General features: G+C 44.1%; 1 protein-coding gene across 1 annotated transcript in view; it reads left to right on the top strand.

Annotated features, from left to right (window-relative positions):
- Window positions 1-8,598: 8,598 nt before the first annotated feature.
- The window catches only part of ARHGEF33 (Rho guanine nucleotide exchange factor 33), a 43,148-nt gene continuing 23,781 nt past the window's right edge, over window positions 8,599-27,965 (top strand). The window contains 4 exon segments of the mRNA XM_075064514.1: window positions 8,599-8,989; window positions 19,226-19,275; window positions 25,544-25,708; window positions 27,421-27,542. Of these exon segments, the coding sequence (XP_074920615.1) occupies window positions 8,968-8,989; window positions 19,226-19,275; window positions 25,544-25,708; window positions 27,421-27,542 (359 nt within the window). The 5' untranslated portion in view covers window positions 8,599-8,967.

Below are 27,965 nucleotides of genomic sequence, written 5' to 3'. Positions count from 1 at the left end.
GTCTGTTAGTCTATAAGGTGCCACAGGATTCTCTGCTGCTTTTACAGATCCAGACTAACACTGCTACCCCTCTGATACTTGACTCTGATTGACAGATTCCATCCCTCTATCAGTCAGTCCCAAGCCCCTGCAACATACACGTTAACACAACAAATGCACTACAGTCTCCCTCCCCAATCTTACTTTACAGTTAAACTAAGGCATGTCTACACAACAAGCACTACCACAACACAGCTGTAGCACTGTAGACACTTGCTCCAGAGAGGCCGTTGCTGTCGTAAATCCACCCCCTCAAGAGGTGGTAGCGAGGTCAACAGAAGAATTCTACCATTGACCTAGTGGTGTCCATACCAGGGCTGAAGTCTGTTTGACTGCATCTCTCAGGGGGTGTGACTTAAGTTTTATGTGTAGACCAGGCCCTAGTTTTCCCCTTTCCATTTGTACACGTTATCCACCTGTTGTGGTCTCATCATGTGTATAGACTCAAAACTCTTCTGAACAGAGACTCATTATTATTATTGCAACAAAGAGTCCTGTGGCACCTTCAAGACTAACAGATGTATTATTATTTGGCATGGACTGTGCCTACCGCAGTGGGGTCCTGATCCTTACTCAGGACCTCTGGGTGCTACCATAATAGAAATGATAACAAACTGTCCCATCGATTGGTTTTAATAATTCTGCACAGCTCATATTTCTTAGCTCAACTCAAGAAGGCAGGCAACTAGTCTCAATATTTTACATAGGAATGATAATGATCTGAGAGACTCCATAAGGTCGCTTCTGGCAGACCTGGGGATAGCTCCTGATTATCGCATGTGGCAGATCTAAATCTCTCTGACCTGGCTGCACCTCTTCTCCAAATGACTGTTACAAATTGGTATGCTTGGCTGTATAACACACTGGCTGAGGAGAGTTGCTTATCTTGCTACCAGCTAACAGATTGTTCCTTTAGATCATGAGGTAGAGATCTCAGCTGTGATGCTGAAGGTTTAAACCCCTGCTGATGAGCCATGCATGGGAGAAATACAACAGGGGAGCCTGAACAGAGACATGCATGCTATGTAACATGCTGGCAGGGTGTTAGTGATAACAGCCTACGACTGCTACCAGTTAATGGAATCACTCCTTCAGCACGAGTAGAAGAGAGCCGTGCTTTGATCTAGAAGGTCCTGCTCATGTACGTGGACAGGAAGCATATGCAAGTTGAACTATTCCTGCATATTCACCTTCATAAAATACTTAGAGGACCTATCACGGGGTGCACTCACCACTAGGTCCTCCTGATTGCTTTTGGGATTAGGGCCTTCCAGATCCGGAGCCCACTTCTGCTGCTCACTGCACAGGCTACTGCCGCTCTCTCTCAGTCTCTGCAACTCCAGGTGCATGTTCTTCAGGACTTGGCCCTCTGGCCAGGTCACTGTGTGTTTCCTCCTTCTAGGGAATCAAAGTCTTTTCTAATGAACAGGCTTAGGCAGTCTTCCCATTCACTGTCCAACCGGCGCCACTTCCCTAGGGGCAGGTAGGGGACCCAGGACCCACTCTCTACTCCAGGTTCCAGCTCAGGGACCCTCTAGTCAGCAGCCAAGGCCTGCACCATCCTAAACCTTGGTGCCTTTTCCCTGTACCCTTCCTTACCTTCTGGCTCTCCCCACTTCTCTGGGTTTGCTAGCCCTACAACTCCCACCTCCAAGGGAGTAACGCTCCAACCGTACCTCTGTTCTCCCACGGAGTGACTGCAGCCTACTTCTCTTCTGTTGCCACCTCCCTGCCCAGCCCAGCTTCTCCTTAGCTTGCCCTGGCTTTCCTCCAGGTGTGGCCTATAGGTTACGTGGCCAAATTTACCCCTTCAGGCCTTGTGTGGGGTGGACATCCATTACAGGCCCCCAGATGAGTGAGTGAATGAGCTCTATGTTCTCCGCCCCCGTTTTAAACACAAAAATAAGTTAGAAGATTATTAAGGTTGGAAAGTCTTGGACTTAAAAACTGGGAAATTCCAGAACTTGGATGGCCTTGGGTGTACACATTATGATTTTAATTCCATGATCGCCTTTTCTTTTTTCCACTGTACCCCTCCCTCATTCCATGCAGAGGCTGGGTGGTGAACGAAGCAGAGCTGTGTAGTGCATGACACAAAGCTGCATTGAGAGTAAAGATGGTCTTATGATTAAGACAGCTGAGGGTGACGTAGGACAACTAGGTCCTATCCCTGGCTCTGGCACCGGGTGTATCCTTCCTATGTTGTGTCAACAAAATCACTTTGCATCATAAGTGGCCACTAATTGAGTGTTCTTCATTTTCTGGAGGCCCAAATTGAGACGTCTGGGGCCTAACAGAAGTACGGAGTCAACGGGAGCTGTGGATGCTCAGGACTTCTGGAAAAAATAAGCCCCAAAGACCAGATTTACAAAGGTATTTAAGCACATAAAGATGTAGGCAGACACCAATTTGGATGTATCTAAGCAGGTAAGGCACCTAAGTCTTACTGGGTTTGTCAAAACTGCAATGTAAGCCCAGGGTTGGTAGAACCCGAGTAAGCAGACCCTGGGTTTGTTAACTAGGGCTTGAGCGTCTACATTTGTAACCCCAGGTTAGGAATTGTTGAACCCTGAGTCACAAGCTGGGGCTCCAGTGTCTCTACTCCATTATGTGGGCCCAAGTCCAACCACCCATATCCCAGACTTCTTAGTGCCCTTCCAAAAAGTGACTGCGCTAGCCCTTTGTTTGTGGTGCAGTGCAGGAAAACTTGACTGTCCAGAGGACAAAGAAAGTTGGCTCATGTGCTCAAATAGGCAAGAGCTAGAATTGTTATTGCTTACCTCCCAACATGTCAAGTGACTAAAGTGGGATGGGTCCTGATGGGCTGGGAGGACTGCAGGGGAAGGTTACAGAGCCCATCCTGCACTCATCCCATAGCGGCAGCTCCTGCTGCTCCTGTTCTGCAGAGCTAGCTGGGCTTGGCTCCCTGCTCCAGGTGTTGCAACCTGGTCCCTAGTCCCTGGATCACAGTGCCTCTCAGGTTTGGCCCGGCTCTCTGGCCGGAGCATGGCCAGGCCATATATCTCAGTGTGTGGTGTTGCGACCTGGCACATGGGGTTGCAATGCCATTCTTTTCAGTTTGGCCTTGCCAGCTCCCATCAGGGGGTCAGACCAAACCCAGTGTGCCAGAGACCATGTTGCAATGCCCAGAGTGGGAGCCTCTTCAACTAGGACAGGCAGTTTTGTGGGTCAAAGCTGGACAGTCCCATAAAACCCAGGACTGTTGGAAGACCTGCTGTTGTTATGCTCCCAACATATAAACAGAGAAGTTAGATACAAACATAAAGTGCTCTTGTTGGAAGGTTCCAATGTAACGTGACTTTATTTCTGAGATTCCAGAATAACAACATACAAGAACCCAAAACAGAAAGAGACAAAGCAGGCTGCTCCCTATCACAGAGCAGCACAACTCACCCCCACCTTTCTCTAGGCTGTTGGTGCAGACTGACTGCTGGTAGGCACAGATCACACACTTCCCTACAAACCCCCCTACCCTGCAAGCAGGACCAGGGAAATCACTGAAATTTAAAATGATAGTACATAATTTTAACGCAGTTTTCAATACACCACAGTTATCACAGTGTAATGGGTCGTCACCCCATGTCCCATTCCAATGCACATTCTTCCTCTCCAACCTGACAGGCACAAGGGTCTGTTGCAGGGACAGTTTGCAGCAAGAAGGCTCTGAAATGTTCTCACTGAAACACATGCTATACATTCCTGAGAAGCCTGATGACTCAAAATCAGAAACAGAAAAGCCTGGGCATGAAAACTATGGCATCTTGTGATTTTGCAGGGTCTCACCCTGATTTTGCTTCATTATGCAAATTCTAAGCTTTCATTAATAAATAAGTAAATAATAATAATAGCTTTTTGTCTATCAGAGTTGCTAAAATACAGAACACGAGTTAGTTCTACTGAAGTCAATGAAGCCACTCACGAGCATAGTTAGGCGTGGGTAGAAGTGTTTGCAGGATAGAAGCCTGAATACCTAGTATTATTAATCCTGGACAATGTCTTATATTTCTTACGAGCAAACAAACTGGATCATTGAATACAAAAACTACAGCAATGGAATGCTAGAGCTGAACACAGTAAGACACTCACAGAAATGCAAAGGTTCCTACAGCCACTTTAAATAAATCATACTGCACCTCCTATATAATTAATGGTCCACATTAATGACATAAAGGCAGAGTTGACTCCAATTTTTTAACAATTTTTTTTGTTGAAAAATCAACTGTTTTTAATTGCATGTTTTTGTGAAAAAATTGTGATTTTGAAATGTTTTGTTGAAAACAATCACAATTTTTCATTGTTCATGTTTTGGTTTTCCTTTTCTACTCCTCCATTTTATTCTCTTTCCTTTTTTCTCCACTCATTGTGGAAAGCAAGTCCATTTTTTTTGTTCACTTTCAAATTCTGCAGAACAAAAACCACCCACAATTTTTTTTTCAATTTTTGACTGCAGATTGCCACGTATTCGCAGGGGCAAAAGAAAATGCAGGCCTGTTATTTACCAGGCTGCACGTGGCAACAGACTATATAGGTAAGAGATGCAAGGAGAGTATGGGTCACGAGGCAGACTGCAGACACACACACACACAACTAAAATCAATCAATTTTAAATTTTATTGGGGATAGTTACAAGGGGTAAGAGAGCAGCTTATGATTAGCTAATAGAGTTAACAAAACCTAAAACACACAATGCCTAAAATATCTACTAACAATATTTACAAACAAAATGCAGCATTTAGTAATAACTGATACTTACAAATACAAACCAACACATCACGACCGGCAAACGTAGAAGCTCTATTTGAAACACGTGAGCTGAGAGAGAGGCTTCGAGGTGATCAGGCTCGGTTACGGCATACACGGCATACACGGGATACACGGGACACGTTTTCTCCTCTCTCTGCCTGCACATGGCAGGGCAACCCCTAAAGTACTCACTATGACATCACAGAAGTGTCATCGGGGACGGGGCCCAAAACCTGTGTGTGTTCGCCTCTGATTGGCACAAGCAATGTTTACACCAAATAGGGGAGCAGGTGCCAAAAGGTCTGGCTTCGCCCCCAAAAGGTGAGGTAATGCATATTGTTATAGAATGTGTTCAACACTGAATGACAAAGGAAGAGGCCAGGGCAATACCGGTATGGCAAGTGATACAGGATGCAGACAGGAACCCATTCTAACATTGACCAGCTCTAGTAAATAGGAACATATTAAGCCACACATTTAAGAAGCCAAACAGGGATAGAAATGACGACTAAAGTATAATGTGTCTGAGTTCACCTTACCATAGAAACAAGAACATTACATCACCTGTTCTTTTAAAATCTGTAACTGTGCTACTATTTCATGAACTATATTTTTTAAACATAAAACATTATAGCTATACTTTCCAAGAAGCAAACAATTCTAGTTACTTATTGGGGTCATGTCAGTCGGTACAAGAAGTCTGACATTCTTCTATCTAGATTCATTGAAACAAAAAGAGGCAGCTATTAACTGACAAAGATCAGACCTAATGGATCATTAAATTATCCCACTAACCTGAACCCAGTTCAAAGGCTTGATCTTTACATGCAAAAATCACACTGGCGTCAGTGAAAGCTTTATCCCTGCCCACTCACACTGGTGACAAATCGGTCAATGACTGTTCTGCTTGCATCAGCAGTGCAGGGTAGCCTAAAAAAGCCCAGAACACGTCCAGTGATGTGCTGCAAGGGCATTTCTTGGGCACCTCGTTAAAGTTCCATGCCTGCTGAAGGACCATTTGGGTTGATGACTCTCTTTATGGACCGCACTTCCTTTGGAAGCTGCTTTCTCATCCTTATTAGGAATGGCCCTCCATGGGGCTCATAACACCAGATTGCATCAAGTGCTGGTTGTTTTCCCCTTTCCCACCAGGTATTTACACACATCTCCTTGGATAGGTCACATGTTGTACACCCTGGGGTAATCTAAATGGTGTTAAGTACAGCTCAGCTCTTTAGCTCAAGTTGTAGAGACTCATGCTTTTTGGCCTGGAAATACTCAAGTTCCACCCACAATGTGTAAGTCCAGATGGCAGCTGTCATATAAACTCCTAACCTTTTATCTAAGCAGTTGGAGTCAATGTTCAGCAATGCACTGACTGAGCATTTCTACAGTGCTTCAGTAAAAGCCTGTCTCTCAGAGCACTAAGGCCCAGGCTACACTACAAAGTAAGCTCAACATAAGCTGCCTTGCATCACCCTAGCTGTGCATGTGTCTACGCTTCAGTTGGTCTCCCGCCCATGTAAGTGTCCTGTTATAGCAACATATTAACAGCACCATTTCAAACAGCATTGGACTGTGGCTGATGTTCTGAGGTCGGTGCAGTGTGAGCTGCATTACTGATGTCGACCTTAACAGTCTTCCAGCAGCCGTCCCACAATGCCCTCTGACACCCTCTGCTCTGGGTCACAGTTGTGAACTCCACTGCCCTGGGGTCACAGAGACTGGAAGGCTCTAGTCTCCTCCCCTTTTAAGTACCACACATTTCTGAAATGCCTTTTCCTGATTTGTCCAGCTTGACGTCTGTGAAGCATCCCCAATGATCCACCAACAAAACTTGCATAACCATAGAAGAGTAGCTCTTTGTATTGGTGGACCCTGTGGCATGGTCATCTGGTTACAAAATAGAGATGTGCATGAGGTCTATTGCTCCAGCTGGAGATGATTAATGGCCCTGCACATTTACATGACAGTGGATTTTCCAACACCAAAATGATGTCCCCTGAGGGGTAGTCATCCCACGTTGCAAGTTGCCACCGTGCGATCCCCACTTGCTTCTCCACTGTCAGTGCAGCTCTCATTGTGGTGTCCCTGCGCTGGGGCATGTTCAAAGCACAGATTCAGGAATGTGGTCTTGCATGTCGGAAAGTTCTGCAGCCACTGCTCATCATCCCAAGCTGGCATTTACAATGCAATCCCACCAGTCGGTGCTCATTTCTCAAGTGAAGCAGTGGCACTCCATCATCTGCAGCTATTGGTGGTGAATGCCACCAACAACTCTGAATTGGTTCTTGCTATGTCCCACAGCAAACTGTTCTCCACTAAATCTTCATGTTCCCCGCTGATTAGGTGCTTCTTACAGCTCTGCAAATATGGAAGGATCACGTGTTCTGTGCTTGCTTATGACGGTAGTGCAGCGCTGTGTGCAGGCTCCATGCATCTGTCAGAGATGGTGGGCAGCAAGGATGGCCATGCGTCTTCGTGTTTTTTTTTAAAAAGGCGCAAGAAGTATGGGATATAGGTGACATTGTGGGATGGAGACAGTTGCATGCTGCAAAGTTGACCCCTTGCTCCCAGTCATCCCTCTGCGACTTGTTTCTGCCCCGTCATGCATTGCTAAAACTTTCCAAAAAGTGGACTAGATGGTGGCGGCTTGCACACTGGAATCCCTACCCCTGGTGCACTTCATTGTGCCTCAACACCAGCACGCCTGGTGAGTACGTGCAGCGCTGATGCAAGGCGACAAGTATGCATGTGCACAAGCAATATACTACATGCAGCGGCTTTATGTCGAAGTAACTAGCTTACATCAAATTTGTAGAGTAGCCGTGGCCTGAAGTCAGGTCTACTCTACAGCTGGGATCGACGCACTGAGATTTAGTGGGTCTAGTAAAGACCCGCTAAATTGACAGCAGATCAGTCTCCAATTGACCCCTGTACTCTATCCCTGATGAGAAGGGTAAGGAGAGTTTCTCCCGTTGACCCCTCGCGGTGTAGACCTCCCGGTAACTCGACCTAAGGTACGCCGACTCCAGCTATGTTATTCACATAGCTGGAGTTGCGAAACTTAGGTCTACTTACCGTGGTAGCATAGACATGGCCTAAGTACGGGTAGTTACTGAGCATTTCCCAAAGATTGGTGTAAGCATTTCACAGCCTAGCTGCTCTGATTCTGCTCTGTGTTTTTATGTTGGTTAGGACCAAAGAGGATTATAATTTAGCCCTTGGGGAGTTTAAAGTGTATGAGGAGTAGGAGGTTATTTCTGGTGGGAGTTATGCACAACTTTGTAGCCATCTGGGATTTGGAATGACTGGATCCCTCCAGTGAAACCTGAGGGTCCTTACCAAGGAGAAGATTATGCTCCGAGAGGATTGTAAAGGGGTGGAGATAAGTGCCTGTGCTGGGGAGGGCTGCTTGTGCTCTCTGTGTGTGAGCTGGAAAGGTAGTCATGCTCTTTGGGCCTGATTTTCAGGGGTGCTGCATACCAACAGCACCCAGTAACCTCAAGGAGAGCTCCAGGTGCCCATCACCTCTGAAAGTCAGGGGGACTGGACAGCATTGAGCAGCGGTGAGACCAGTCATAAACCCTGCACAATGAGCATCTCCTGAGTGAATAACTCGGTCCATAGTCAGGCTTACGAAGTGTTCAGCAGACGAATGGCAGTAGAATGCGGAGAGGGGCATATGTTTTAATCAATGCATTTCTGTAAGTGCTCATCAACTGCTTAAAACCAGGTTGTTTTGCCTCAGAGTTTAACAAGCCGTGAGGCCTTGGGTAGGAAAGAGTCTAAAGGGGAAAGCAGATGGAAACCTACCCACCCACCTCCTCTTTGCCAGCACCTGGTCCTGGGAACATGGGGTTTATGAAAGACTAAAGGAAGAGGGGTTTTGTGCTGTCACCACATCTCTGTAGTCCCTCCTGGGACATGTGAGTTCAACTTGTTCTCTCTCCTTCAGTGTTTGCTCTGAGTATCTGCCTCAAGATCTAGCACAATAACCCCCTTATACTTTTTCTGAAAACAGGGCTTGGCTCATCCGACTCCTCATTGAACTCACATGCTAGTTATTCCAAAGCATGGGATGTTTTCGGTGCACAGTAAAAGTCCTCTGAAGTGAGGCCAGAGCCAGAACTCCCCAAGGAGGACGAGCAGCACTGCACAGCCATGGATTCAAACAAACAAGGAGGTAAAGTACACTGTTTGATAGAGGTGAACTAAAAAATAAAGCCCTCTCCAGCAAGAGAAATCACCCCTTTGGAAAACACAACCCAGCTCTGTAAGAGTCCCCTTCTGGAAAAAGATTTTCAAAAGCTCACAGCATTGCTCTGATGCTGCTTCTTCTGTAGTCATTGGTAAACCTACAGCTGACTTCAGACCAGTGTTGAGGCCCAGTTCCCTCAGAGGTATTTAGCAACCTAATTTCCATTCATTTCAATAGGAGTTAGGAACCTAAATACCTTTGAGGATTCGGGCCTGAGTGCTTTGGAAAATCCCACTCATTTCATCTAGAAACCAAAAATGTTTTACTCTAATCTGTGAAAAAAAGGAAGAGGAAGGTAGGAGGTAGAACTATTCTATTACTTTGCCAAATTATTAAAAAGTAAACGCTAATAACCAATGTAGAACATATTTTAAAAAGTATTTTCATACAGAAATTAGGAGTTCAAAGGAGACCTCATTGGTCACATTCTTTGCATTGCAGATATTTTCATTTTGAGAATCTGACAATGAATTGTGAGTTACTCACCTGGGGAAAAGCTGATTTTATGAATGAAAGCATTTTAGATCACATAGATCTTAGGCCCCAGTTCTACAGGATGCTTAAGCACATGCCTAACTTAAAGCACTGGCTGCTTAAAATAAAGCATGTGCTTAAGGCCCTTGCAAAATTAGGGCTTAATTCATTCATTACTTATACCTACCAATATGCTGTTAAAACCCTGTGGGAATGGGGTGAATGGAAACGAACAATAGTGGGTTTTGGAAAAGTTGGGGTTAGATCATTCAGTTCTTTCACTTGCAAAACTCGTGTATATTTCAGTTCTGTGCAGAGATACACGCAAGGGTAGGTCCTTACTCCATAACTTTGGAATTTAGAACAGAATCCATTTAAACTGTTTGTTTTTAGTTTATTTATTTGAGAGACATCGTATTTGGAGTCAAAACCAATGCCAAAGCAGGACTATAGCATCATGGCCTACAGGGACACCCTGCTGTTGGAGGTGACATCTTTCCCAAGAGATATAAGGTCTTGAGCCCTTCATGATCTCAAGTCAATTTTCACAAGAGGGTTGATGTTAACCTCAATGTTCTGTTACCAAATTCCAATTTATGCCCCAATCCTGCGATCACTTCAGTATATATTTAGCTTTATGCATGTGGGTAGTCCCTTGAAGTCAACAGGACTTCTCTTGTACATACAGGTAAGCACATGCTTAAGTGGTTGCAGGTTCAGGACTTCAGCTTTCATTGGCTTGCCTGAATTCTTCTTGCAGCTTCGTTTGGATACAGTGTTCTTCATTTTCCATCCTAAACTGTTGTGTGATATTGCTGTGCGCTGTGGAGGAGCTGCCACTCGCCACTTCAGAGGTGGCTGCATTTCTGTGTTGGTGAAGTAACTGCTGAAGCTAAAGGCTTCAGATCTTTTAGGGTGACAGGTAGAAAAAGCTAAAGTATTTAAGTATATATTGATTCAGCTATGGTATCAGTGTGTAAGTTTGAGCAATGGACAAGAGCCAGGCTTTGGTCCTACAGTCTCTGACCTTTCTCAGAAAGGGTCAAATTCCGATGGTGCAAAAGGATTTCAGAGGAAGGGCATAAATGAGAGCAGAGTACATTTGTATTTTCTCCTCCAGATTCTGGGCTGTATCTCCACAGGTAAATTAAATTAAGCATATGAACAATGGGGTTAATTTTTTTAATTAGTTTTACTAAATTAGGCCTGTGCACTCAGTCCCAGCTGAAATGGAAATTTACTCCAGGAAGCCTTCAATTCGTTGATATCCCCTACAGACTGCTGAGATTCATTTGGTGTCACAGCAGAAAATGAGAAGGTAGTCCAACAATCTAACTTTCCCCAGCTCTGTCTCTATGTCCTGGACCCGATGCGTGTGGCGAATTTCCAGTGGTAAGTGGGGATTTCAGCTGGATACCTGTAAAGAGGAGTTCTGCTCTGAACAATGCAATGGTTTGGGGGAGGGTGTCCAGAACTCTTCCCTATATGCAGGGCCAGCGCTAGCATTTAAGCAGCCTAGGCAATCGCCTAAGGCGCCAGGATTACTGAGGGGGGGCGGCAGGCGGTTCCGGTTGACCTGCCGCAGGCATGGCTGCGGAGGGTCCATTGGTCCGCAGCTCCAGTGGAGCTGCTGCAGTCATGTCTGCGGATGATCAGCTGCTTGCGCAGCTCCAATGGACCTCCTGCGGCAGCTCCACCGGAGCCACAGACCAACGGACCCTCCGCAGGAATGCCTGCAGCAGCTCCACCAGAGCCACAGGATCAGCGCGGGGGTCAGCGAAATGGCCTTGCGCCTAGGGCGCAAGAAACCCTGGCGCCGATCCTGCCTATATGCCCCTGCTCAGGAGCAGGCTACGGAATCTGATGTAGAGTCAGCACTTAATAGAAGTGATCCTGATCCACACCCACTGAAGCCAATGGAAAGACCCCCACTGACTTTGGTGAGCTTTGGATTGGGTCCCATGTGTAACAAACCAGCATGAGAAAACACTCCAAAGGAGGGAGAGGAGGAGGGGAGTCATGGCCCTTCCTCTCTCATGTCTGCACTGGGTAGGAGCTCAGGAGAAAGAGTGCTGCCTTCACACACCCCTGAACACTCTCCCTCTGGAAATAATTCTGCCTCCTTGATCTTCCCAGGGGGTGCATCTCTGAATCACCTTCTCCTTGGGGCACAGTGCCACAGAGTCACCCTCGAGCCCTTCATATGAAGACATCAGAGAAGTGACCAAGTCTTTCCCCATTAGCTCATCAACTGCTGGATCCAGCATTCCTAAATACAAACCACTGGATTCAAAGAGGAGTTCACTTCCCGGATTATGTCAGAGGAGTTCCAATAGCAGCTGAGCCCTCTCTCTCTTATTCATACTCCTGGCTCCTCTCTGCTAGATCCATCAGTGGAGCATCAGTGTCTAGCTTACTTAACAACAATTGTATTTGCCTTTGAGCTCCCATCTTAATTTCCCCATTGTCTTTTTTAAGCTGTGTTCATTAAAATAAATCTGCACTGTTGCCTGATTTTAGGGGATTAATATTCTTGTTTATATAATATGGGTTATAGGCTCGCCAATTAATCTGATCAGAAGATAATACGGTTCTTGTCCCAGAATCAGGCTACACAGAGTTTTGCAAGGACCCTGGGGATGCATGACAAAGACACTCACATAGAGAACAGAAATACAGCTGTAAAGACTTTTATTGACATAAGGGAAAAAGTAATCAATCAGAATTACAGAAATAATATTAATACTGTTCTAGAGGTACATTTGATATCATTTACTGTAAAGCTTCTTAGATTAATATACTCACACGGTTCCTTCATAGCCTGATGTAAGAGACAAAGGACCAGCCTCTCCTCTGGCATGTCAAAGAGTCTGATGCTCCAGGTTCCTCAATTTTTTAGTGGACGATGAAGAACTTAAGAGAAGCTAGAGAACTAGAAAGCTACAGAAAGACCCAAGAGAAGCTAACTTAAAACCTGACTAAAATTAACTAACTAAACATGGTGATTTGCCACTCTTATAGAGCTTGAGAACATTATGCACACCTTCCATAGTGAAACTTAAATTTCCTCATCCACACAATGTTAGGTTATGTTTACTCTATAGATTGGCTGTGACCGGAGTCCCAGGAGGGCCACACTGAGATTGCTCAAACTGCAAAGAATGGGGCAGACAATCCCCAAAACTGGTGGTTATTCCAATACTTTGATTCACCCAGCCAGCAACAAAACAGCTTTTACAATACCTTACCGGTTACTCACAAGCCAGAATACAGTTCCTTTAAAGCAACGCAGCCTCGGGCTTCCACCCAGACAGCCAAGTCAAATATGATGAGGATTACTGAAAATCTTGTTCATCGTATAAAATAGTTCTAACCAATTCCAAAGGATCAGATACATTACCCTCCAGGTAAATGAGTATTTCAGATCTTACACAAATATATGCTTACAGCCAATTCTTATTAACTAAACTAAAATTTATTAAAAAATAAGAGAGCGCACGTACTGGATAAAAGATCATTATACATATAGACATGAATAGAGTTCTTAGATCACTTTCATAGTAGAGATGGTGAGCTGTAGAGTTGCAAAGAGTTCTTTCAGAATGAGTCCAGGGGTTCAGTCCAGTGTTTAATATCAGGGTGCTCCAGAATGGAACTCAAGCTTCCCCTGATGAAGCATAAGGCGATTTGAGATGAAAGGATCAGGTCCCAAGAGAACTGTATACAGTTCCCAGGGAAGCTGCTTGATAGTATGCAGTCCTTGGGTGAAAACAGGCAATCATCCTAGCTTTGAAGCACACCTCCTATTTCCTAAGCATCACCGGTAATTAGCTATATGGCTTAACGTAAGGCAATTGCCTATTTCCCATCATTTGCAGATGATTTACCACAAACTTCAAAGAGAAGTTAAGACAGTGATATCACTACATTTACAGTTCATTTAAATCTTTTGATCTCTGACTTAACAGAATATAGTGATAGACAGGAACTGTTTGGTTACATTGTTAGCTTCTCAGAATATATATGTAAACACAAAAATTATCTACTACTGTGTCTCTAAAGGCTGAATCTGGGTCAGTTAGCCTGCTAGCTGTGTAACCCTTTCTGCCCTATGTAACATGGCATAGTCATAGGTATTAATGACAATTAGTTCATCTACACATCCGTTGTTCCTGGCCTGAACTGGTTTCATGGTGGTGTTGCCCTGTTTTTGTGGTATACCTGTTAAGTTTATAGAGGGCAATCGGTTGGCCACTTATCTATTCCAAAGGTAAAAAGCATAAGTATATTAACTTGTTTCAGCTCATCATACTGGATGCAGCCTGTACGTTTCTCATGTTGCTGCCAAAATACTCTAGTACAAATCTATAAATCTATTATAATAAAACAGGAAAGGGGAGACAGCTGGGGGGTCACCCATGCTCCCCTTAGGTGGCCGGACAGTCAAGGGGTCACCCGTGCTCCCCTCAGGCGAGGGGAGACAGTCAGGGGGTCGTCCGTGCTCCGCTCAGACAGGGGATTTAAGTGCTAGTCTCACCATATTGGATTTTTTTCCTCAGAGTTCTAGTTCCTGGATCATGTGAGTTTGTGAGACACTCAGCTTGCATTTTAAAAGAGAAGTATGTTTCCAGTTCTCATGGTTGTGGTGAAAATGTGACCTGAGTGCACCCTGCAGGGCCAGAGCCAGAAAGCGAAGCAAAGCACCCTGTTTTTTTTAAAAAAAAATAAAATAAAATCATAATTTTTTAGGCCAATCTCATGATTTCAGGGTGCTGAGTGAGGTTGGCAATACTGCACATCACTGTACCTTGCATACTGCCTCTTTCCCTTATTTCATCAGAGAGGTTCTGCATCAAGCAATGCAGACCAGTCCCGAGAGTGTTAGAGCCCTTTGGCAACACACCCACCAGACCTTTAGGGCTGGAGGCACAACTAAAACTAGTCTGGACAACACTCCTGACAATGTTGAAATGTGTGTGGGGGGGAAGAGATAGAATCATAGAATATCAGGGTTGGAAGGGACCTCAGGAGGTCATCTAGTCCAACCCCCTGCTCAAAGCAGGACCAATCCCCAGACAGATTTTTGCCCCAGATTCCTAAATGGCCCCCTCAAGGATTGAACTCACAATGAGATGAATGTGAAGACCTAACAATTCTTCTTTTACTTCCATTATTCCACGGAGAATTAGCTCACATTTTCCTGAATCAAGACATCACAGATGATAATATGGCAATGCACAGGTGCCCTGTTTTCCTTGGCAGTTGTCCAGTTCCCATCAGGGCTCAATTATGTTGTTTAAGGCACAGAGGGGCTGAGCAAGGCACTCCAAGGAGGATGCTGGGAGGCACTGTGCCTCAGAAAGCTCCTCAATTGCACTGCGGGGAACAATTTGCAGCCACTTGCTCTGAGGTGCAGCCCTTGTACTTTTTTGAGTGCTGGGAGTTGCAGTCCAGCAAGCTCTAACATGCGCACTCCTCCTCCCTTCTGCAGTTGCATTAGGGCTAGGAACAATCTAGCCTTCAGTCTTTAGCTTCCTACTTCATATATGTGGCAGCTGCAACAAGGTCCTTGGAAGTAGGATACCTGTTCACTGATCCCACAAACCGAGCTCACTTAAACACCAGAATGGGATACAGGTGGGCATTCAGTGCAAATGCTGCATGAATTAAGTGTCACAGGCCAGCATGAGAGAAACCAAAAGTAATAGAACAAAGGAAAAGCATCAGTCTTTTCACCTGTTCTCTGAGCTCTCCAGGTATTAGCACTGCTCTGACAATGAGACTGATTAAAGGATTAGAAAACTTGCCTTACAGTGACAGAGTCAAGGAGCTGTTCTATTCACTTAGGTGGAATGTGGGCCAATGGTGTTAATATGAGCCAGTCACTCTATCCAACATTACACAGTGTTAAACAAGGTCCAGGGTTTGGTAGAGAGACCTCAGCCTGCTTAGTACTATGGCAAACACACCATCAAACATCCTTTTAATAGTTTATTAAAGATACAGAAAAGGAAGAAATACAGTTAAAGCATGTGAAATGTGAATTATTAAATAAGGCATTCATTGTACCAACATCCCTTGTTACCTTTCCGTTTGGCTAGAGAGAGGCTTTAGAAGGAAAAAACCCATTTGACAGTCTTTAAGATGGTATTAAAGATGGTAATGACTGTCCTTTTGGGGAAAAGAGAAGCAGTTTGTTGAGATGGGTTGGAGCTGTCATTGCTGCTGCTGCTGCTGCTAAAGTCTGATCCTCTTTTGTAGAAGACAAAACAAGACACAAACCCCCAAAAGGGGAAAGAAAAGAACAGCAGACATAGGAAATGCAGCTTGTGTGTCTGGTGTTAACTCTTACTTGCAACCTCATTACTGGATAAACAACAAGCACAATACATGGTCTGATTAGCCACACCAAAACTCATACCAGCATCAGGCTGTTTAGGGCATTGCTTTCAGCTGCCTTTTTTCAGTCTCAGGCTTACAGCTGTGTTGCAAAATACACAGTCTTGGCTGGCTAAGCCAGAGTTTTGTTAGACAGAAGGAAAAAGGAGAGGGATGGGAAAGAGAAGAAATAGAGTGGAGAAAGAAAAGGCTACCCATGGGGGAGAGAGAGACAAAGTCTCACATCCCAGGTTGTATTCAGGATTCAGCCAGAGCCAGAGGAGGTGCTGGTGTGATCTTGGTCCCTCTCTTTGGCCCGGTTATCTCTCAAGACTGGGGTCCTAGGAGATGGTGTAGTGGCCATGATGATAAGGTTCAATCTAGTAGTCAGTTTTCCCTCCCAAAGTCTCTTTCTTTAAGGACCCATGAAGGGAATGGTGGGCACAATAGCCTGTCCCTTCATTATTGTGTCCATCAAATAGGGCTAGTTTCCAACACACCAGTTTTAGTTCACTGATCTCTGGTTCCACACTTTTCTTGCGTACCAGGCATGATCACAGTCCCTGAGTTTTAGCAAACCAAAAGGCCTGCTGCTATTTCAGTCTTTGTCCATTTCATACTGCTTTCTATCAACATTTGCTGTTGTAAGTTATTGTGACTTGTTATGTGCACTTACACATTTTTTACTATTGAATGCAACTAGGGTAAGTTTCTAGGGCCAGTTATTACAACAGAGCTCATTCTGTTTAGCTTAACAGAGAAAGTTAAGGGGTGACTTGACAACAGTCTAAAAGGACCTACATGGGGAACAAATATTGAATAAAGGGCTCTTCACTCTAGCTGACAAAGGTATAAGATCCAATGTCTGGAAGTTGAAAGTAAACACATTCAGACTGGAACTACAGCATAAATTTTTAACAATGAGGGTAATTAACCTTTGGAACAATTTACCAAGGACCGTGGTGGATTCTCTATAACTGGCAATTTGACAAGATGTAACAGATACAAGTAAGCTATGTCTGCTCAATGTGTCACTCTGTCCCCTCTAGGAGTGGCTAGGCCAGCAGGAAACTGATGAACCTGCTACAGGCATGGCTGACAGAGGTGTTTTTTAGCTCAGGTAGTAGAGGCTCATGGATTAAGAGCAAGAGGTCCCAGGTTTGACCCCAAATTATTTGAAATATTTCTTTGATAAGTCTACTTTCAAAGTCATGCCCCTGATCAGAGTACATTCTGGCAGGCCAAAGTACTTGTCCCATAATATCTTGGCTACAGAGGGTAGCACATTGGGGAACACTTGTGCATATCAAGTGAAGTGATCTATTACCACGGATACGTTAGTCTTCCCTTTGTTCTCAGGTTCTAAGGACAGAAAATCAATACACACAAGATTCATGGGTCCCATGCTATGGATGTTAACTAACTGGGCAGATGGTTTGGGTGCCATCTTCTGAGTTAAACATCTGGCATGATTCTTATAATATTTCTCTCTATCCCTTGCTAATGTGGGCCAATAATCTCTGCTTCTTACCATTCAAGTGTCTAAAATGCCTTCCTTCATCATGCAAGGCCTTCAGTGGAAAAATCATTTTTCTGCAGAAATGAGACACTTTTTGCAAAAAAATCATTTAAACCAAAACCCAAATTTCCATCAAAGAACAGCGTCAATGAAAAATTTTCAGCCAGCCCTAGAGTAAATTACCTAAGCATCTAAGTCACTTTTGAAATGGGATTTATGCTTCTAAATCACATAAGTGTTTTTGAAAATCTTAAACCCTGTCACATAATACAAGAGCAAGGGGGAATTCAGTTAAACTGAAACCAGCACATTTGAAGCTAATAAAAGGAAATACTTTTTTTAAATACCCACAACACACTTAATCTGTGGAACTCATTGCCACAAAACATAACAAAAGCCAGGAGCTCGGAAGGATGCTAAAGAAGGATTGAAAAATGTATATTGATAATGGGAACACAGATAGGATTTGAAAAAAAATCTTTTAGGAAGGATATAAACCATAATACTTCAGGGCATACACCAACTACTAACTGATGGTGGTTAGGACGGATCTCTTAGTAGGCAGGAGACATAATTGTGTAGTAGGGGGTTGTCATGAACAGATAGCTAAGGGTTAATGTTTCTTTCACCTGTAAAGGGTTAACAAAGGGAACCAAACACCTGACCAGAGGACCAATCAGCAAACCGGATTTTTCAAAGCTGAGGGAGGGAATGTTTTGTGTGTGTGTCTTTGTCCGGCTCTCAGCTATGAGAGGGGATTTTTTCTATCTGTAAGCTTCTAATCTTCAGTTTCAAAGTTGTAAGTACAAAGGTAGAAAAAACAATAGGCTGTTATTGTTTTTTTTTGTATTTACATGTGTGTAGTTGCTGGAATGTTTAAATTGTATCTCTTTTTGAATAAGGCTGTTTATTCATATTTTTCTTTTAAGCAATAGCCTGTGTATTGTCAACTTGATGCAGAGATCATGTTCATGTGTTTTTTTCTTTCTTTTTTTTATATAAAGCTTTCTTTTTAAGACTTGTTTGAGTTTTTCTCTCTGGGTAGGCTAAGGAACAAAGGGAGGGAATTCTCTTTGTGTTAGATCTACGGAGGGTGAATCTCTGCAGCACCAGGGAATTTGTGGGAGGGGAAGCTAATAAGGGGGGAAGAGAGATAGATCCTTTTCTGTTTCCTGTTTTTGGTTGTCTCTTTGTGGAAGAAAGGAGACATGCTTCTTGGTATTGTGATGTAAAGAGGTTGCATCAGTAACTCTCAGGTTAGCCAGAGAGGAAATTCTGGTGGGAGAGAGAGGGGGAAGGGAAGTGGGTTATTTCCCTTTGTGGTAAGACTCAGGGCTTCTGAGTCTTGGGGTTCCCCAGGGAAGGGTTTGGGGAGACCAGAGGGAGCCAAAACCCTGGAATTTTTGGCTGGTGGCAGCGAGATCAAATCTAAGCTGGTAATTAAGCTTAGAGGGGTTCATGCAGGCACCCAGATTTCTGGACGCTAAGGTCCAGATTTGGGAATGCTTATGATAGGGGTTTCCTGCAGCTTCATATGAAGTATCCAGACCTGGCTATTGTGAGAGACTGGATACTGTACTAAATGGACCTCTGGTCTGATCCAGTCTGGCAATTCCCATGTTATAACTGCAGCTGATTTTGCAAACTATGAGGTCTTCACATCTCCCAGAACAGGACTAAGTCCTGAAAAGAGATTTGCATCTGCGGAGGATGGCACAGCACTCTGCTCCAGTTATTTATAGCAATCATAATAAGTCATTTTAATTGACTGCAGTTCTTTATTCCCACAGGAGAAACTGAAAATGTGCCAGTGAGTAACCCTGCAACACAGATTTCTCAGGTAAAGACAAGCAATATCCCCTGAATAATTCCAAGTTTAAAGAATGAAGAACAGATTAATAGTCTTTACAACCAAAATTCATTCAAAGGAAAAATAAAGGCAGATGTGCACATTGCATGGACACAGGTTATGAACTGGCAGTTCTTCTGAAAGGTGCTTTCATCTTACCTCTTTGCTCACAGCCAGTTGCAAATTAGATGATTGACTTGTGATCTCAGCCAAGTAATTAGATGTCACCATCCGATCATTTGGGTGCCCACACTTGAGAGTGCAAAACGGGAGACAGCTGCTGAACACTCAAGCACATTGCTTCAGTAAGGGGGTTGCTCCTTCCCTTCCTGAGCTGCACTCTGTGCTCCTTGTCTATTGCCAAAGATCTGGGTCCCTGTTAATCATTTAGTGTAAAGTTCCCAGCTCTATCATGTAACTTTCTTCAAATTGCAGGGAGGCCTCGTTTTAACTGCAGTTTAAAATAAAAAAAAAATATGTACAGGTTGTGGGGAATAGTTTTAAAATGCAGACTACTTGTAGCATAGTTTCAACACTTCCATCCCCCACTGTTGCTCTTACTCTGCCACTTTCCCCCTCTTTGCCACTACTATCCTTCTCTCCCTGTGCGGCGAGTAACAGTTCTAGGGCCAAAGCCTCAGCTTTTGTAAAGCAGCATAGCCCCATTGATTTCAAGTCCTGGAAGTCAACAGAGTTACACTGAGTTACACCAGCTGAGGATTTGGTGTATAACTCTAGGACCAGAAGGGGTATTAATCTCTGCCAGTAGAGACACGGTCATCAATAGATGTAAGACTCAATAAATGTAAGCTAGTCCATGATAGGACAAGGCATCGGGCTGTTCCACTGGGGATAAGTGGGAAAATTAACTGAAATTGCCCAGGTGCTTAGGATTTGTGGAAAGTCCTGGCTGTAATATTTCTGTGAAATTACAATTTGCATACGGGCTCATTAACGAGATGAGAGCCAGGTGCTGAGTAATGAACCATTTATTTATAACTTCAGAACAACAGAATGAGAGGGTAGGACACACAATGATGTTTGGCTGAGGCCTGGTGAGTTAACTAAAATAATAATAAATAATAGTAATTAATAATTATGTAGTTGGGAGAGGGAAGTTTTCAGGCCTAGTTTCTTATATGAATTGTTTCCAAAGAATATAGTTAATAATACCCTGTGTGGTACGCAGTGCTGTTGCAGCCATGTTGGCCCCAGGATATTAGAGAGGCAAGGTAGGCAAGGTAATATCTTTTATTGGACCAACATCTGTCAGTGAGAGAGAGAAGCTTTCGAATGAAACAGAGCTCTTCTTCAGGTCTGGGAAACTAACTCAAGGGGTCACTGATAAATACAAGATTTAACAGATTGTTTTTCATAAGTAAGCACGCATTTCAAGGGACCATTCCAGGTGATGTGACCCATTAACACCCCTCCAGTCAGCGGGAGGAAGGGAAAGCAGGGGGAAAGCAGTTCATGATTTTTAGTGTCTAGCAAAGTTACGAATTTAAACTCCCAGGCTCATCTTTTGAAAGTGTTCTGCGAGTTTCTTTTTAGGACGAGGACAGATAGATCAGATATAGATTGATGGTGTTGTGAAAAGTGTTTACCCACAGGTGATATGGTGTTTTTGTCTTTTATCATTTTCCTGTGAGTTCATTCGAGAGCCTAGTGATGGTCTGGTTTCCCACACATAGTTACTACCGGGACATTTAGTGATAAGTATGTGTAGGACCCATGGATCTTGAAAGGTGTCTTGTGAGGGGTGTTGATCATCACAGCAGTGGAGATACGTCTGCAGGTTTTGCATCTGCTGTTCTGGCATGGTCTGGTGCCGCTTTGAGTTGGTGTGTCCTGGTCTGTAGGGAGCTTGGTTCTGATGATGACCTTGGAGAAGTTGGGGGGTTGTTTGAAAGCCAGAAGAGGTGGTTCAGGAAAGTTTTTTTCAGGATGGGGTCCCCATCGAGTATGGGTTATAGCTGTTTGATGCAACCCCATATGGGTTGCAGTATGGGGTGGTATGTGACAACTAGTGGTTTGCAGACAGAGTGGGTTTTATTTCTGTATTGAAACAGGTTTTCTCGGGGTTTTTGGGTGGCCTGGTCCATAATGTTATCTACTTCTCTGGTGGAGTGTCCTTGTTTGGAGCAGGCAATTCTGAGTATAAGATGTGTATCCTGGATTTTCTCCTCAGAGCATATTCTGTAGTATCTCAGTGCCTGGCTGTAGATAACAGATTTCTTGGTGTGTTTGAGGTGGTTACTATATCTACGAAGTAGGTGTGGTGATCTGTGGGTTTCTTGTATACAGTTGCCTGTAGAGTTCCATTGTTGAAGTTCTTCATAGTGTCCAGGAAGTGGATGCTGGTTTGGGAGTTTTCCAGAGAGAGAGTTTAATAGAAGGCTGGTGATTGTTGAAGTTGTGGTGGAAATTCATGAGGGAGCTGAAGTCATCAGTCCAGATGATGAAAATATCATCAATGTATCTCAGGTATATCATTGATTTCATGGTGCATTTGTTCAGAAATTCTTCAAGGTGCCTCGAAGAGGCTGAGATATTGGGGAGCCATCATAGTATCCTTGGCTGTTTCCATGGTTTGGACAAAGCATTTGTTGTTGAATGTAAAATTGTTATGGGTAAGGATGAAATGGATGAGTGTGTCAATGCGTTTGGGGTGGAGATTTGAGGGTCGTCCACCATCTTGTAAATATTTGAGGCAGGCAGCTATGCTGTCTTTGTGAGGGATGTTGATGTGTAGGAAGGTGACATCCCTGGTGACAAGAAGGGTGTTCTGAGGGAGGTCGTTGATGTTGCGAAGTTTGTTGAGAAAGTAGGTTGTGTCCTGGAGGAATCTGGCCCTTTGTGTGAGGAATGGTTTGAGGATAGCGTCTGAGTCCCAATCTTGCTTCAATAAGAGTGCCGTGGCCAGATATAATGGGTCTGCCTGGGTTCCCTTGTTTATCTGGAGAAGGATTTGATGATATCCTTAAATTGGGTAAACTGTGGTGTGGGGTTGTCTTTGAGTTTGTTATAGTAGGTGCTGTTGGAGAGTTGTCGGTTGGCCCCTATTAATGTATTCATCACGATTGAGGCAGACAAAGGGGGCACCACTGTAATCCTGTGGAAATTCCTATTTCATTCTGCTTTTTTCCCCTTCCCAAATAACTCTGGAAGTGCATGTCCAGGGATTGAATAGAGACGATGGATGGAATTAACGGTAGATTTGGAACAGACGCTGTCCGGGGGTACCTAGGGTTGTGATGCACCTCACTGTCCCTTAGTATGTGCTTGCTGTGAAACAGCTCCCAGAAACCACCAACCTCTGGCAAGACAAGCACTGCCCTCCAGGCCTCCTCAGTTCTCGGTCTCTGTGTACCAGTAGCATAAGCACACACCAACGCCTGAGTCCTTGGAGTGTTCCCTGCAGCACCCAGCCCCTTATCCCCGGGACACTCTCAGAACTACCAGGCCTCCTGTTCCCAGTTTGAAAGATTCAGCTCAGGACAAGCACTTTGCTTAGCACCACAGCATTTCTATCTATTTATAGAGAAAAGAGTAAGAAGTTTCTTATCAAAGGATGGCAACTTCCTGTAGAGGATTTAAAGATGTATCCCATATTGCGTTTTTCATTAGGTTACACATTTTATAGGTACTCATTATGACTCATTCCAGCACTTTTCCTGAGATTTCTAAATTTCAACCTGTACACCACAGGGGTAATTTGAAACCTTTGCAGGACAGTTTTTTTAAATTCAGGATATATCAAAGCTTCTGCAATCAGCATTTCATTAAATACATGTAAAGCTTTACCCAGGAGTTGTGCAATCAGTATGGGGACTGGCCTGTCCTCTGGAACTGTACGTAGTTCACTTAGCCTTTCAAAAGTGATGAGGTGTTCTTCAGTACAGTTTGATTCCTTGTATGCAGGGCATGACTTATCCAGCTAGGTGTTCCTTGAATGGAGGGGATAGCTGGGGATGGTGGAGCCTGCCCCGCCTGTCCCTTATGCTCCAGGCCGGCAGTCTTTCCTTTTCTTGGGCTTCCATCTCTTTCAGCTCCATGGCCTGCCAATGTGCTGCTTCTTGCTGCTGCCTTTCTGCCCCCCTCTCCTTGGCTCTCATCTCTGCTTCCCATTTTCTGCTCAGCTAACCATACTTGGTGTCCACGTTCATTGTCTCTGCTCATTCTCATCCCGGCCAGCTCTCACTTGGTAGTTGCTTCACTCTCACTCACGTTTACACTTCACTTTTGTTCTATTTTCCTTTCCTGAAATAAACAAACAAACAGAAAACAATAAAGCTGTAACCTTTCTTTTGACTGTTCCCACCCACCCACCACACTTGAGAATCACTTAAAAGTGTTATGCCAGCGATTGAAGTACAAACCTCAGTTAAAATAACAAGCTTTGTACAAATCCTGCTTTGACTACATCACTATCACATTCTGGGGTGCAATCCTGATCAGTGAGGGGTTGTGTCACCACCTGTCCTGTAACCCTGGGGTGTCTCACAATGCTTTGCTGTTGTAGCTCCCAGTCTGGGCCACTCACAAACAGCCTGTCACCACGCAGGCTACGCCCTGAGTGTCTGTGTATAACCATAGCCCTGGTCCAGCAGCCTGTCAGCAACACACTAGTCAGACTCTGGCTTCCACCAGCCTTGGTTATTATTGGAGGGTGACCCCAAATTTCCCCCAAAATGTGTGTTCTGCACTGTCAAGCCCTCTCCTGGACAGTTCAGATATTAAAGTTAAGTTGCTCCTACACAATAAGCAACAGTTTGCTACTTAAACTAGAGTTACCAAACAGTTCAGTTTAACACATCACTGGATTGGTTTAGATTAAAAAAATAAAACAAGTTTATTAAGAAGATAGTTGTAAAGTGAATTTAAATATAAGAGATGATGTTAGCAGTGGTTACCAGCAACTAAAAGCTAAAACACACATCTAAAAGTCTAAAACTTAATCTAGCAAGTTTTGGTTCAAGGCTTTTGCTCAAGATGGCCTTTCTCACCTACAGTCTTCCAGCAAGATAGTGACTGACTCTCCTTGGTCAGGATCTCTCCCAGAGGCCCGAAGGGGCTGGTGCTTGTGTCTTCTCAGGTGAAAGAACTTGGGGTTTTCTGCCCTTCTCTCTTATAGTCCAGTGAACCGTTGAAATGGATTCTTTTGAAGATTAGCCTTCAAAGCAACGTTTATGCAAACAGTAAAGGAAGCGACAAGGAGTCTGGTGATGAAAAAGGATCCATGTTCTTTCTTCCCACCTGGGTTTGCTGAAATGCAAACTTGCTTTGTCCCCTGCCATTTCCTTCCTGTGCTGTCTCGAGGACCCTATTTACTACTTTTATGAAACTAAAGTAAACACACATTCCTTTGTTTGGAACAGGCCTCCTTAACAGACTGCCTAGGCAGGGCTGTGTGGTTTTGGACATGTGCTAACATCATCATACAGGGGGATTTCATAACTTTATATATAATCTTGCTACAGACATTTCACCAAGATATTACTGACCAGAGAGTTATTAGTTTTCAAATGATACTTCACAAGGCATATTTTGTACAAAGATTATTACAATGGTGTGTAGGGTGTGAATTCAGGGGTGCTTTCGGTCACACTCTCCCAATGGAGCCAGGAGCTGTAGGTACTACTGCAATACAAACCACAGTCTGTGTGTGTGCCAGGAGCTCCCACTGAGGTAGGACAGGTGCTCCCCACTTCTTCTACAGAGGGAGAAGGCATGACTGACCCTCGAGAAGCAAGGGAAACTCCATTTTAGAAATCAGCGTTAAGCGTGCCTGAGGAGAGTTGGTGCCTTGCGATCTGAGGAGGGTCTTGCTCAAGAATGGTTTAATTTGTTGCCTGCTTGCTAACTTTTGACTGTTTTGTTTTGCAAATATGTTAGGTGCCATTTACTGTCCTTAATATCCAGGCCACCTTCCCCTTTAGACTAGCTTTTCCCTCCTTTCAGAGGTGAACAGACTGTAGTTTGAGAAGGAATTGAACCTGAGAACTTCTGGCTCTAAAGGAATGAGCTGCTACTGCCTGAGCTAAAAACGATTTAGGTCAATTAGCCAAGCCAAGTAACAGGCTTATCAACCCCTGTGACCTGGGCACCCTTAGATGAAGAGAGAGCACCACAATGAGTTGGTTACATAAGCCCTTGTGTCCTTATGCCAAATTGAAGATCTGATGAACTTAAGGGACACTGCTACGAACAGCATGTTCGGAGGGCTTGGATTCACATTGTTTTTGGTTCCTTTTAGTTGCAGGCACTGGCCTCTGAACTAAAAACTGGTTTCACTGAAGCAATGCAGGAACTTTCAAGAATTCAGCATGGAGAGTATGCTCTGGAGGAGAAGGTTAAGAGCTGCCACTGCACAATGGAAGAGAAAGTGTCAGAGATGAAGAATTCGCTAAACTCTTTCAAGGTAGGAGCTATTCCCACCTGTTACATTCCTCAGACACCTGTTATATTCAGTGTTCACAGAGGTCTTTGATAAAAACGTTAAGTGTCCTTGCTAGAAGACTGCAGTGTAACATGACTTTAATTCTTAGAATTGAGAACAACAAAACACAAGAACCCTAAAACAGAGAGAGACACTAAGCAGGCTGCTCCCTATCGCAGAGAGGACAACTCAACCCACTTTGGCTGTCTGGCTGCAGACTGATTGTTGCTAGGCTCAGATTTCACACAGCCCTACAAAGTCCCCTAGGCTGCAAGCAAGATTAGAAAAACCCCTTGTCATTTATAATGCAAGCCTACAATTTTAACCAGTTTTTAAATATGCCACAACACCCTCCCCAGTTCTGAACAGCATAGAAGAGCATCCAGCTACAGGCCAACCCCAGAAATGAGTTAAACTAAAACAAACAGAGAAAATGAACTACTTGGAACCCATATTCTGGGTGAGGCTACTTATCACACTGGATTAATGAATTAGCTGGACTCAACTGTAGAGACCCAGGGCCAGTCTCGTCATAAGTCACAAGTGAAAATGAGTCTTGATAATGTGTATGCATATGTCCCTCATCACAGAACTACTACACAGTCAGTCCCTGAGAGCAGGGGTTTTGTAGGTCATCGCTGAAGGACATTGCTACAGAGCAGGGGTTCTCAAACTGGGGGTCGGTATCCCTCAGGGTGTCACGAGGTTATTACAGGGAGGTCATGAGCTGTCAGCTTCCAACCCAAGCCCTGCTTTGCCTCCAGCATTTATAACGATGTTAAATATTTAAACAAGTGTTTTTAATTTGTGGGGGGGGGGTCACACAGAAGCTTGCTTTGTGAAAGGGGTCGCCAGTACAAAAGTTTGAGAACCACTGCTATAGAGTCATATTGAAGCTTGAACAGATCCTGTCTGCTTTCATGACAGAGAAACAGAACATGTAGATAAAGGAACTCAGATAAAACCCTCTAAGGGTGGGCTAAAGTCATTCAGAAAGTTGGGCTCATTGATTTCAGTGGGAGAGAAACACCTGAGCAACACTGAAACTCCAGCCTTGGGGCAGATCCTGGCCCCCATTCTAGAGGCTTTGCAGCTCTCTGGCAGTGCACAGCAGGGGGAGAGATGGCTTAACTGCCTGGTGATGGATTTCCCCCAGCTCTGCAGCTCCAGCTCTAGCTCCTCCCACCCCACCCACCCATATAAAGTCATATGGGAAAAAGGTTAAACAGATAATTTAAAAATAAAAAAAGCAAACTAAGGTCCCAATCCTGCATATACTTACATGTGAGTGACCCCATTGTGGGATGAGGGCTGCATGAGAGCACTACCAGCTGCTCTCTGCATCATTGGGAGTCATTCCATTGACTTTAATGGGCTTTGAATGAGGCCCTTTGACTCTGTCTCTCTCTGCCTTACAAGAGCTTCCTTTCTCATGCTGGTTAAGGTGCCCAAACATACTCCAGTAATGTAGGTTGTGGCAGAGATTTCCAGTACATGTTGGATAATACATGTCCAAAACCACAGCATGTACATGATACATGTTATAACTGCAAGAGAATCATCTGACCAATAGTTTTATTCCAGTAATTTCTAATCATGAGCATAGTATCATTCCAGGCATGCATTCCATCACGACCAGGGACCATTAGTATCTAAATTTTCTAAGTGATGTTTGAATTTATTCTGGGTTTTAGGAGGAGCTCAGTGATGCCAAGTCGAAGATTGAAGTGATCAGTGCCAAGCAAGAGGAAATGCAACAGAAAATTGAACAGCTGCAACAAGAGAAACGTAGGGAATCCCGGAAAGTGAAAACTAAGTAAGGAACTAAATCTAGAGTGTCCTGAAGTGCTCATTGTTAATTAGCAGTGGCCCCCATTAGTGCAGACTAGCTTCATTTCTTCATGTCTGGAGACATCTGTATTCCCTGTAGAGAAGATGCTGGCCTCTAGGGGCACATCAGGCATTTCAGATGAGATGTTCTACGTCAGGGGTAGGCAGCCTATGGCATGGGTGCTGAAGGTGGCACGCATGCTGATTTTCAGTGGCACTCACACTGCCTGGGTCCTGGCCACTGGTCCGGGGGGCTCTGCATTTTAAATTAATTTTAAATGAAGCTTCTTAAACATTTTAAAAACCTTATTTACTTTACATACAACAATAGTTTAGTTATATATTATACATACAGAAAGAGACCTTCTAAAAATGTAAAAATATATTACTGGCACACGAAACCTTAAAT

Source organism: Chelonoidis abingdonii, chromosome 3 (assembly GCF_003597395.2).
Source record: "Chelonoidis abingdonii isolate Lonesome George chromosome 3, CheloAbing_2.0, whole genome shotgun sequence".
NCBI lineage: Eukaryota > Metazoa > Chordata > Testudines > Testudinidae > Chelonoidis > Chelonoidis abingdonii.
This window is presented reverse-complemented; position numbering and strand designations above follow the sequence as displayed.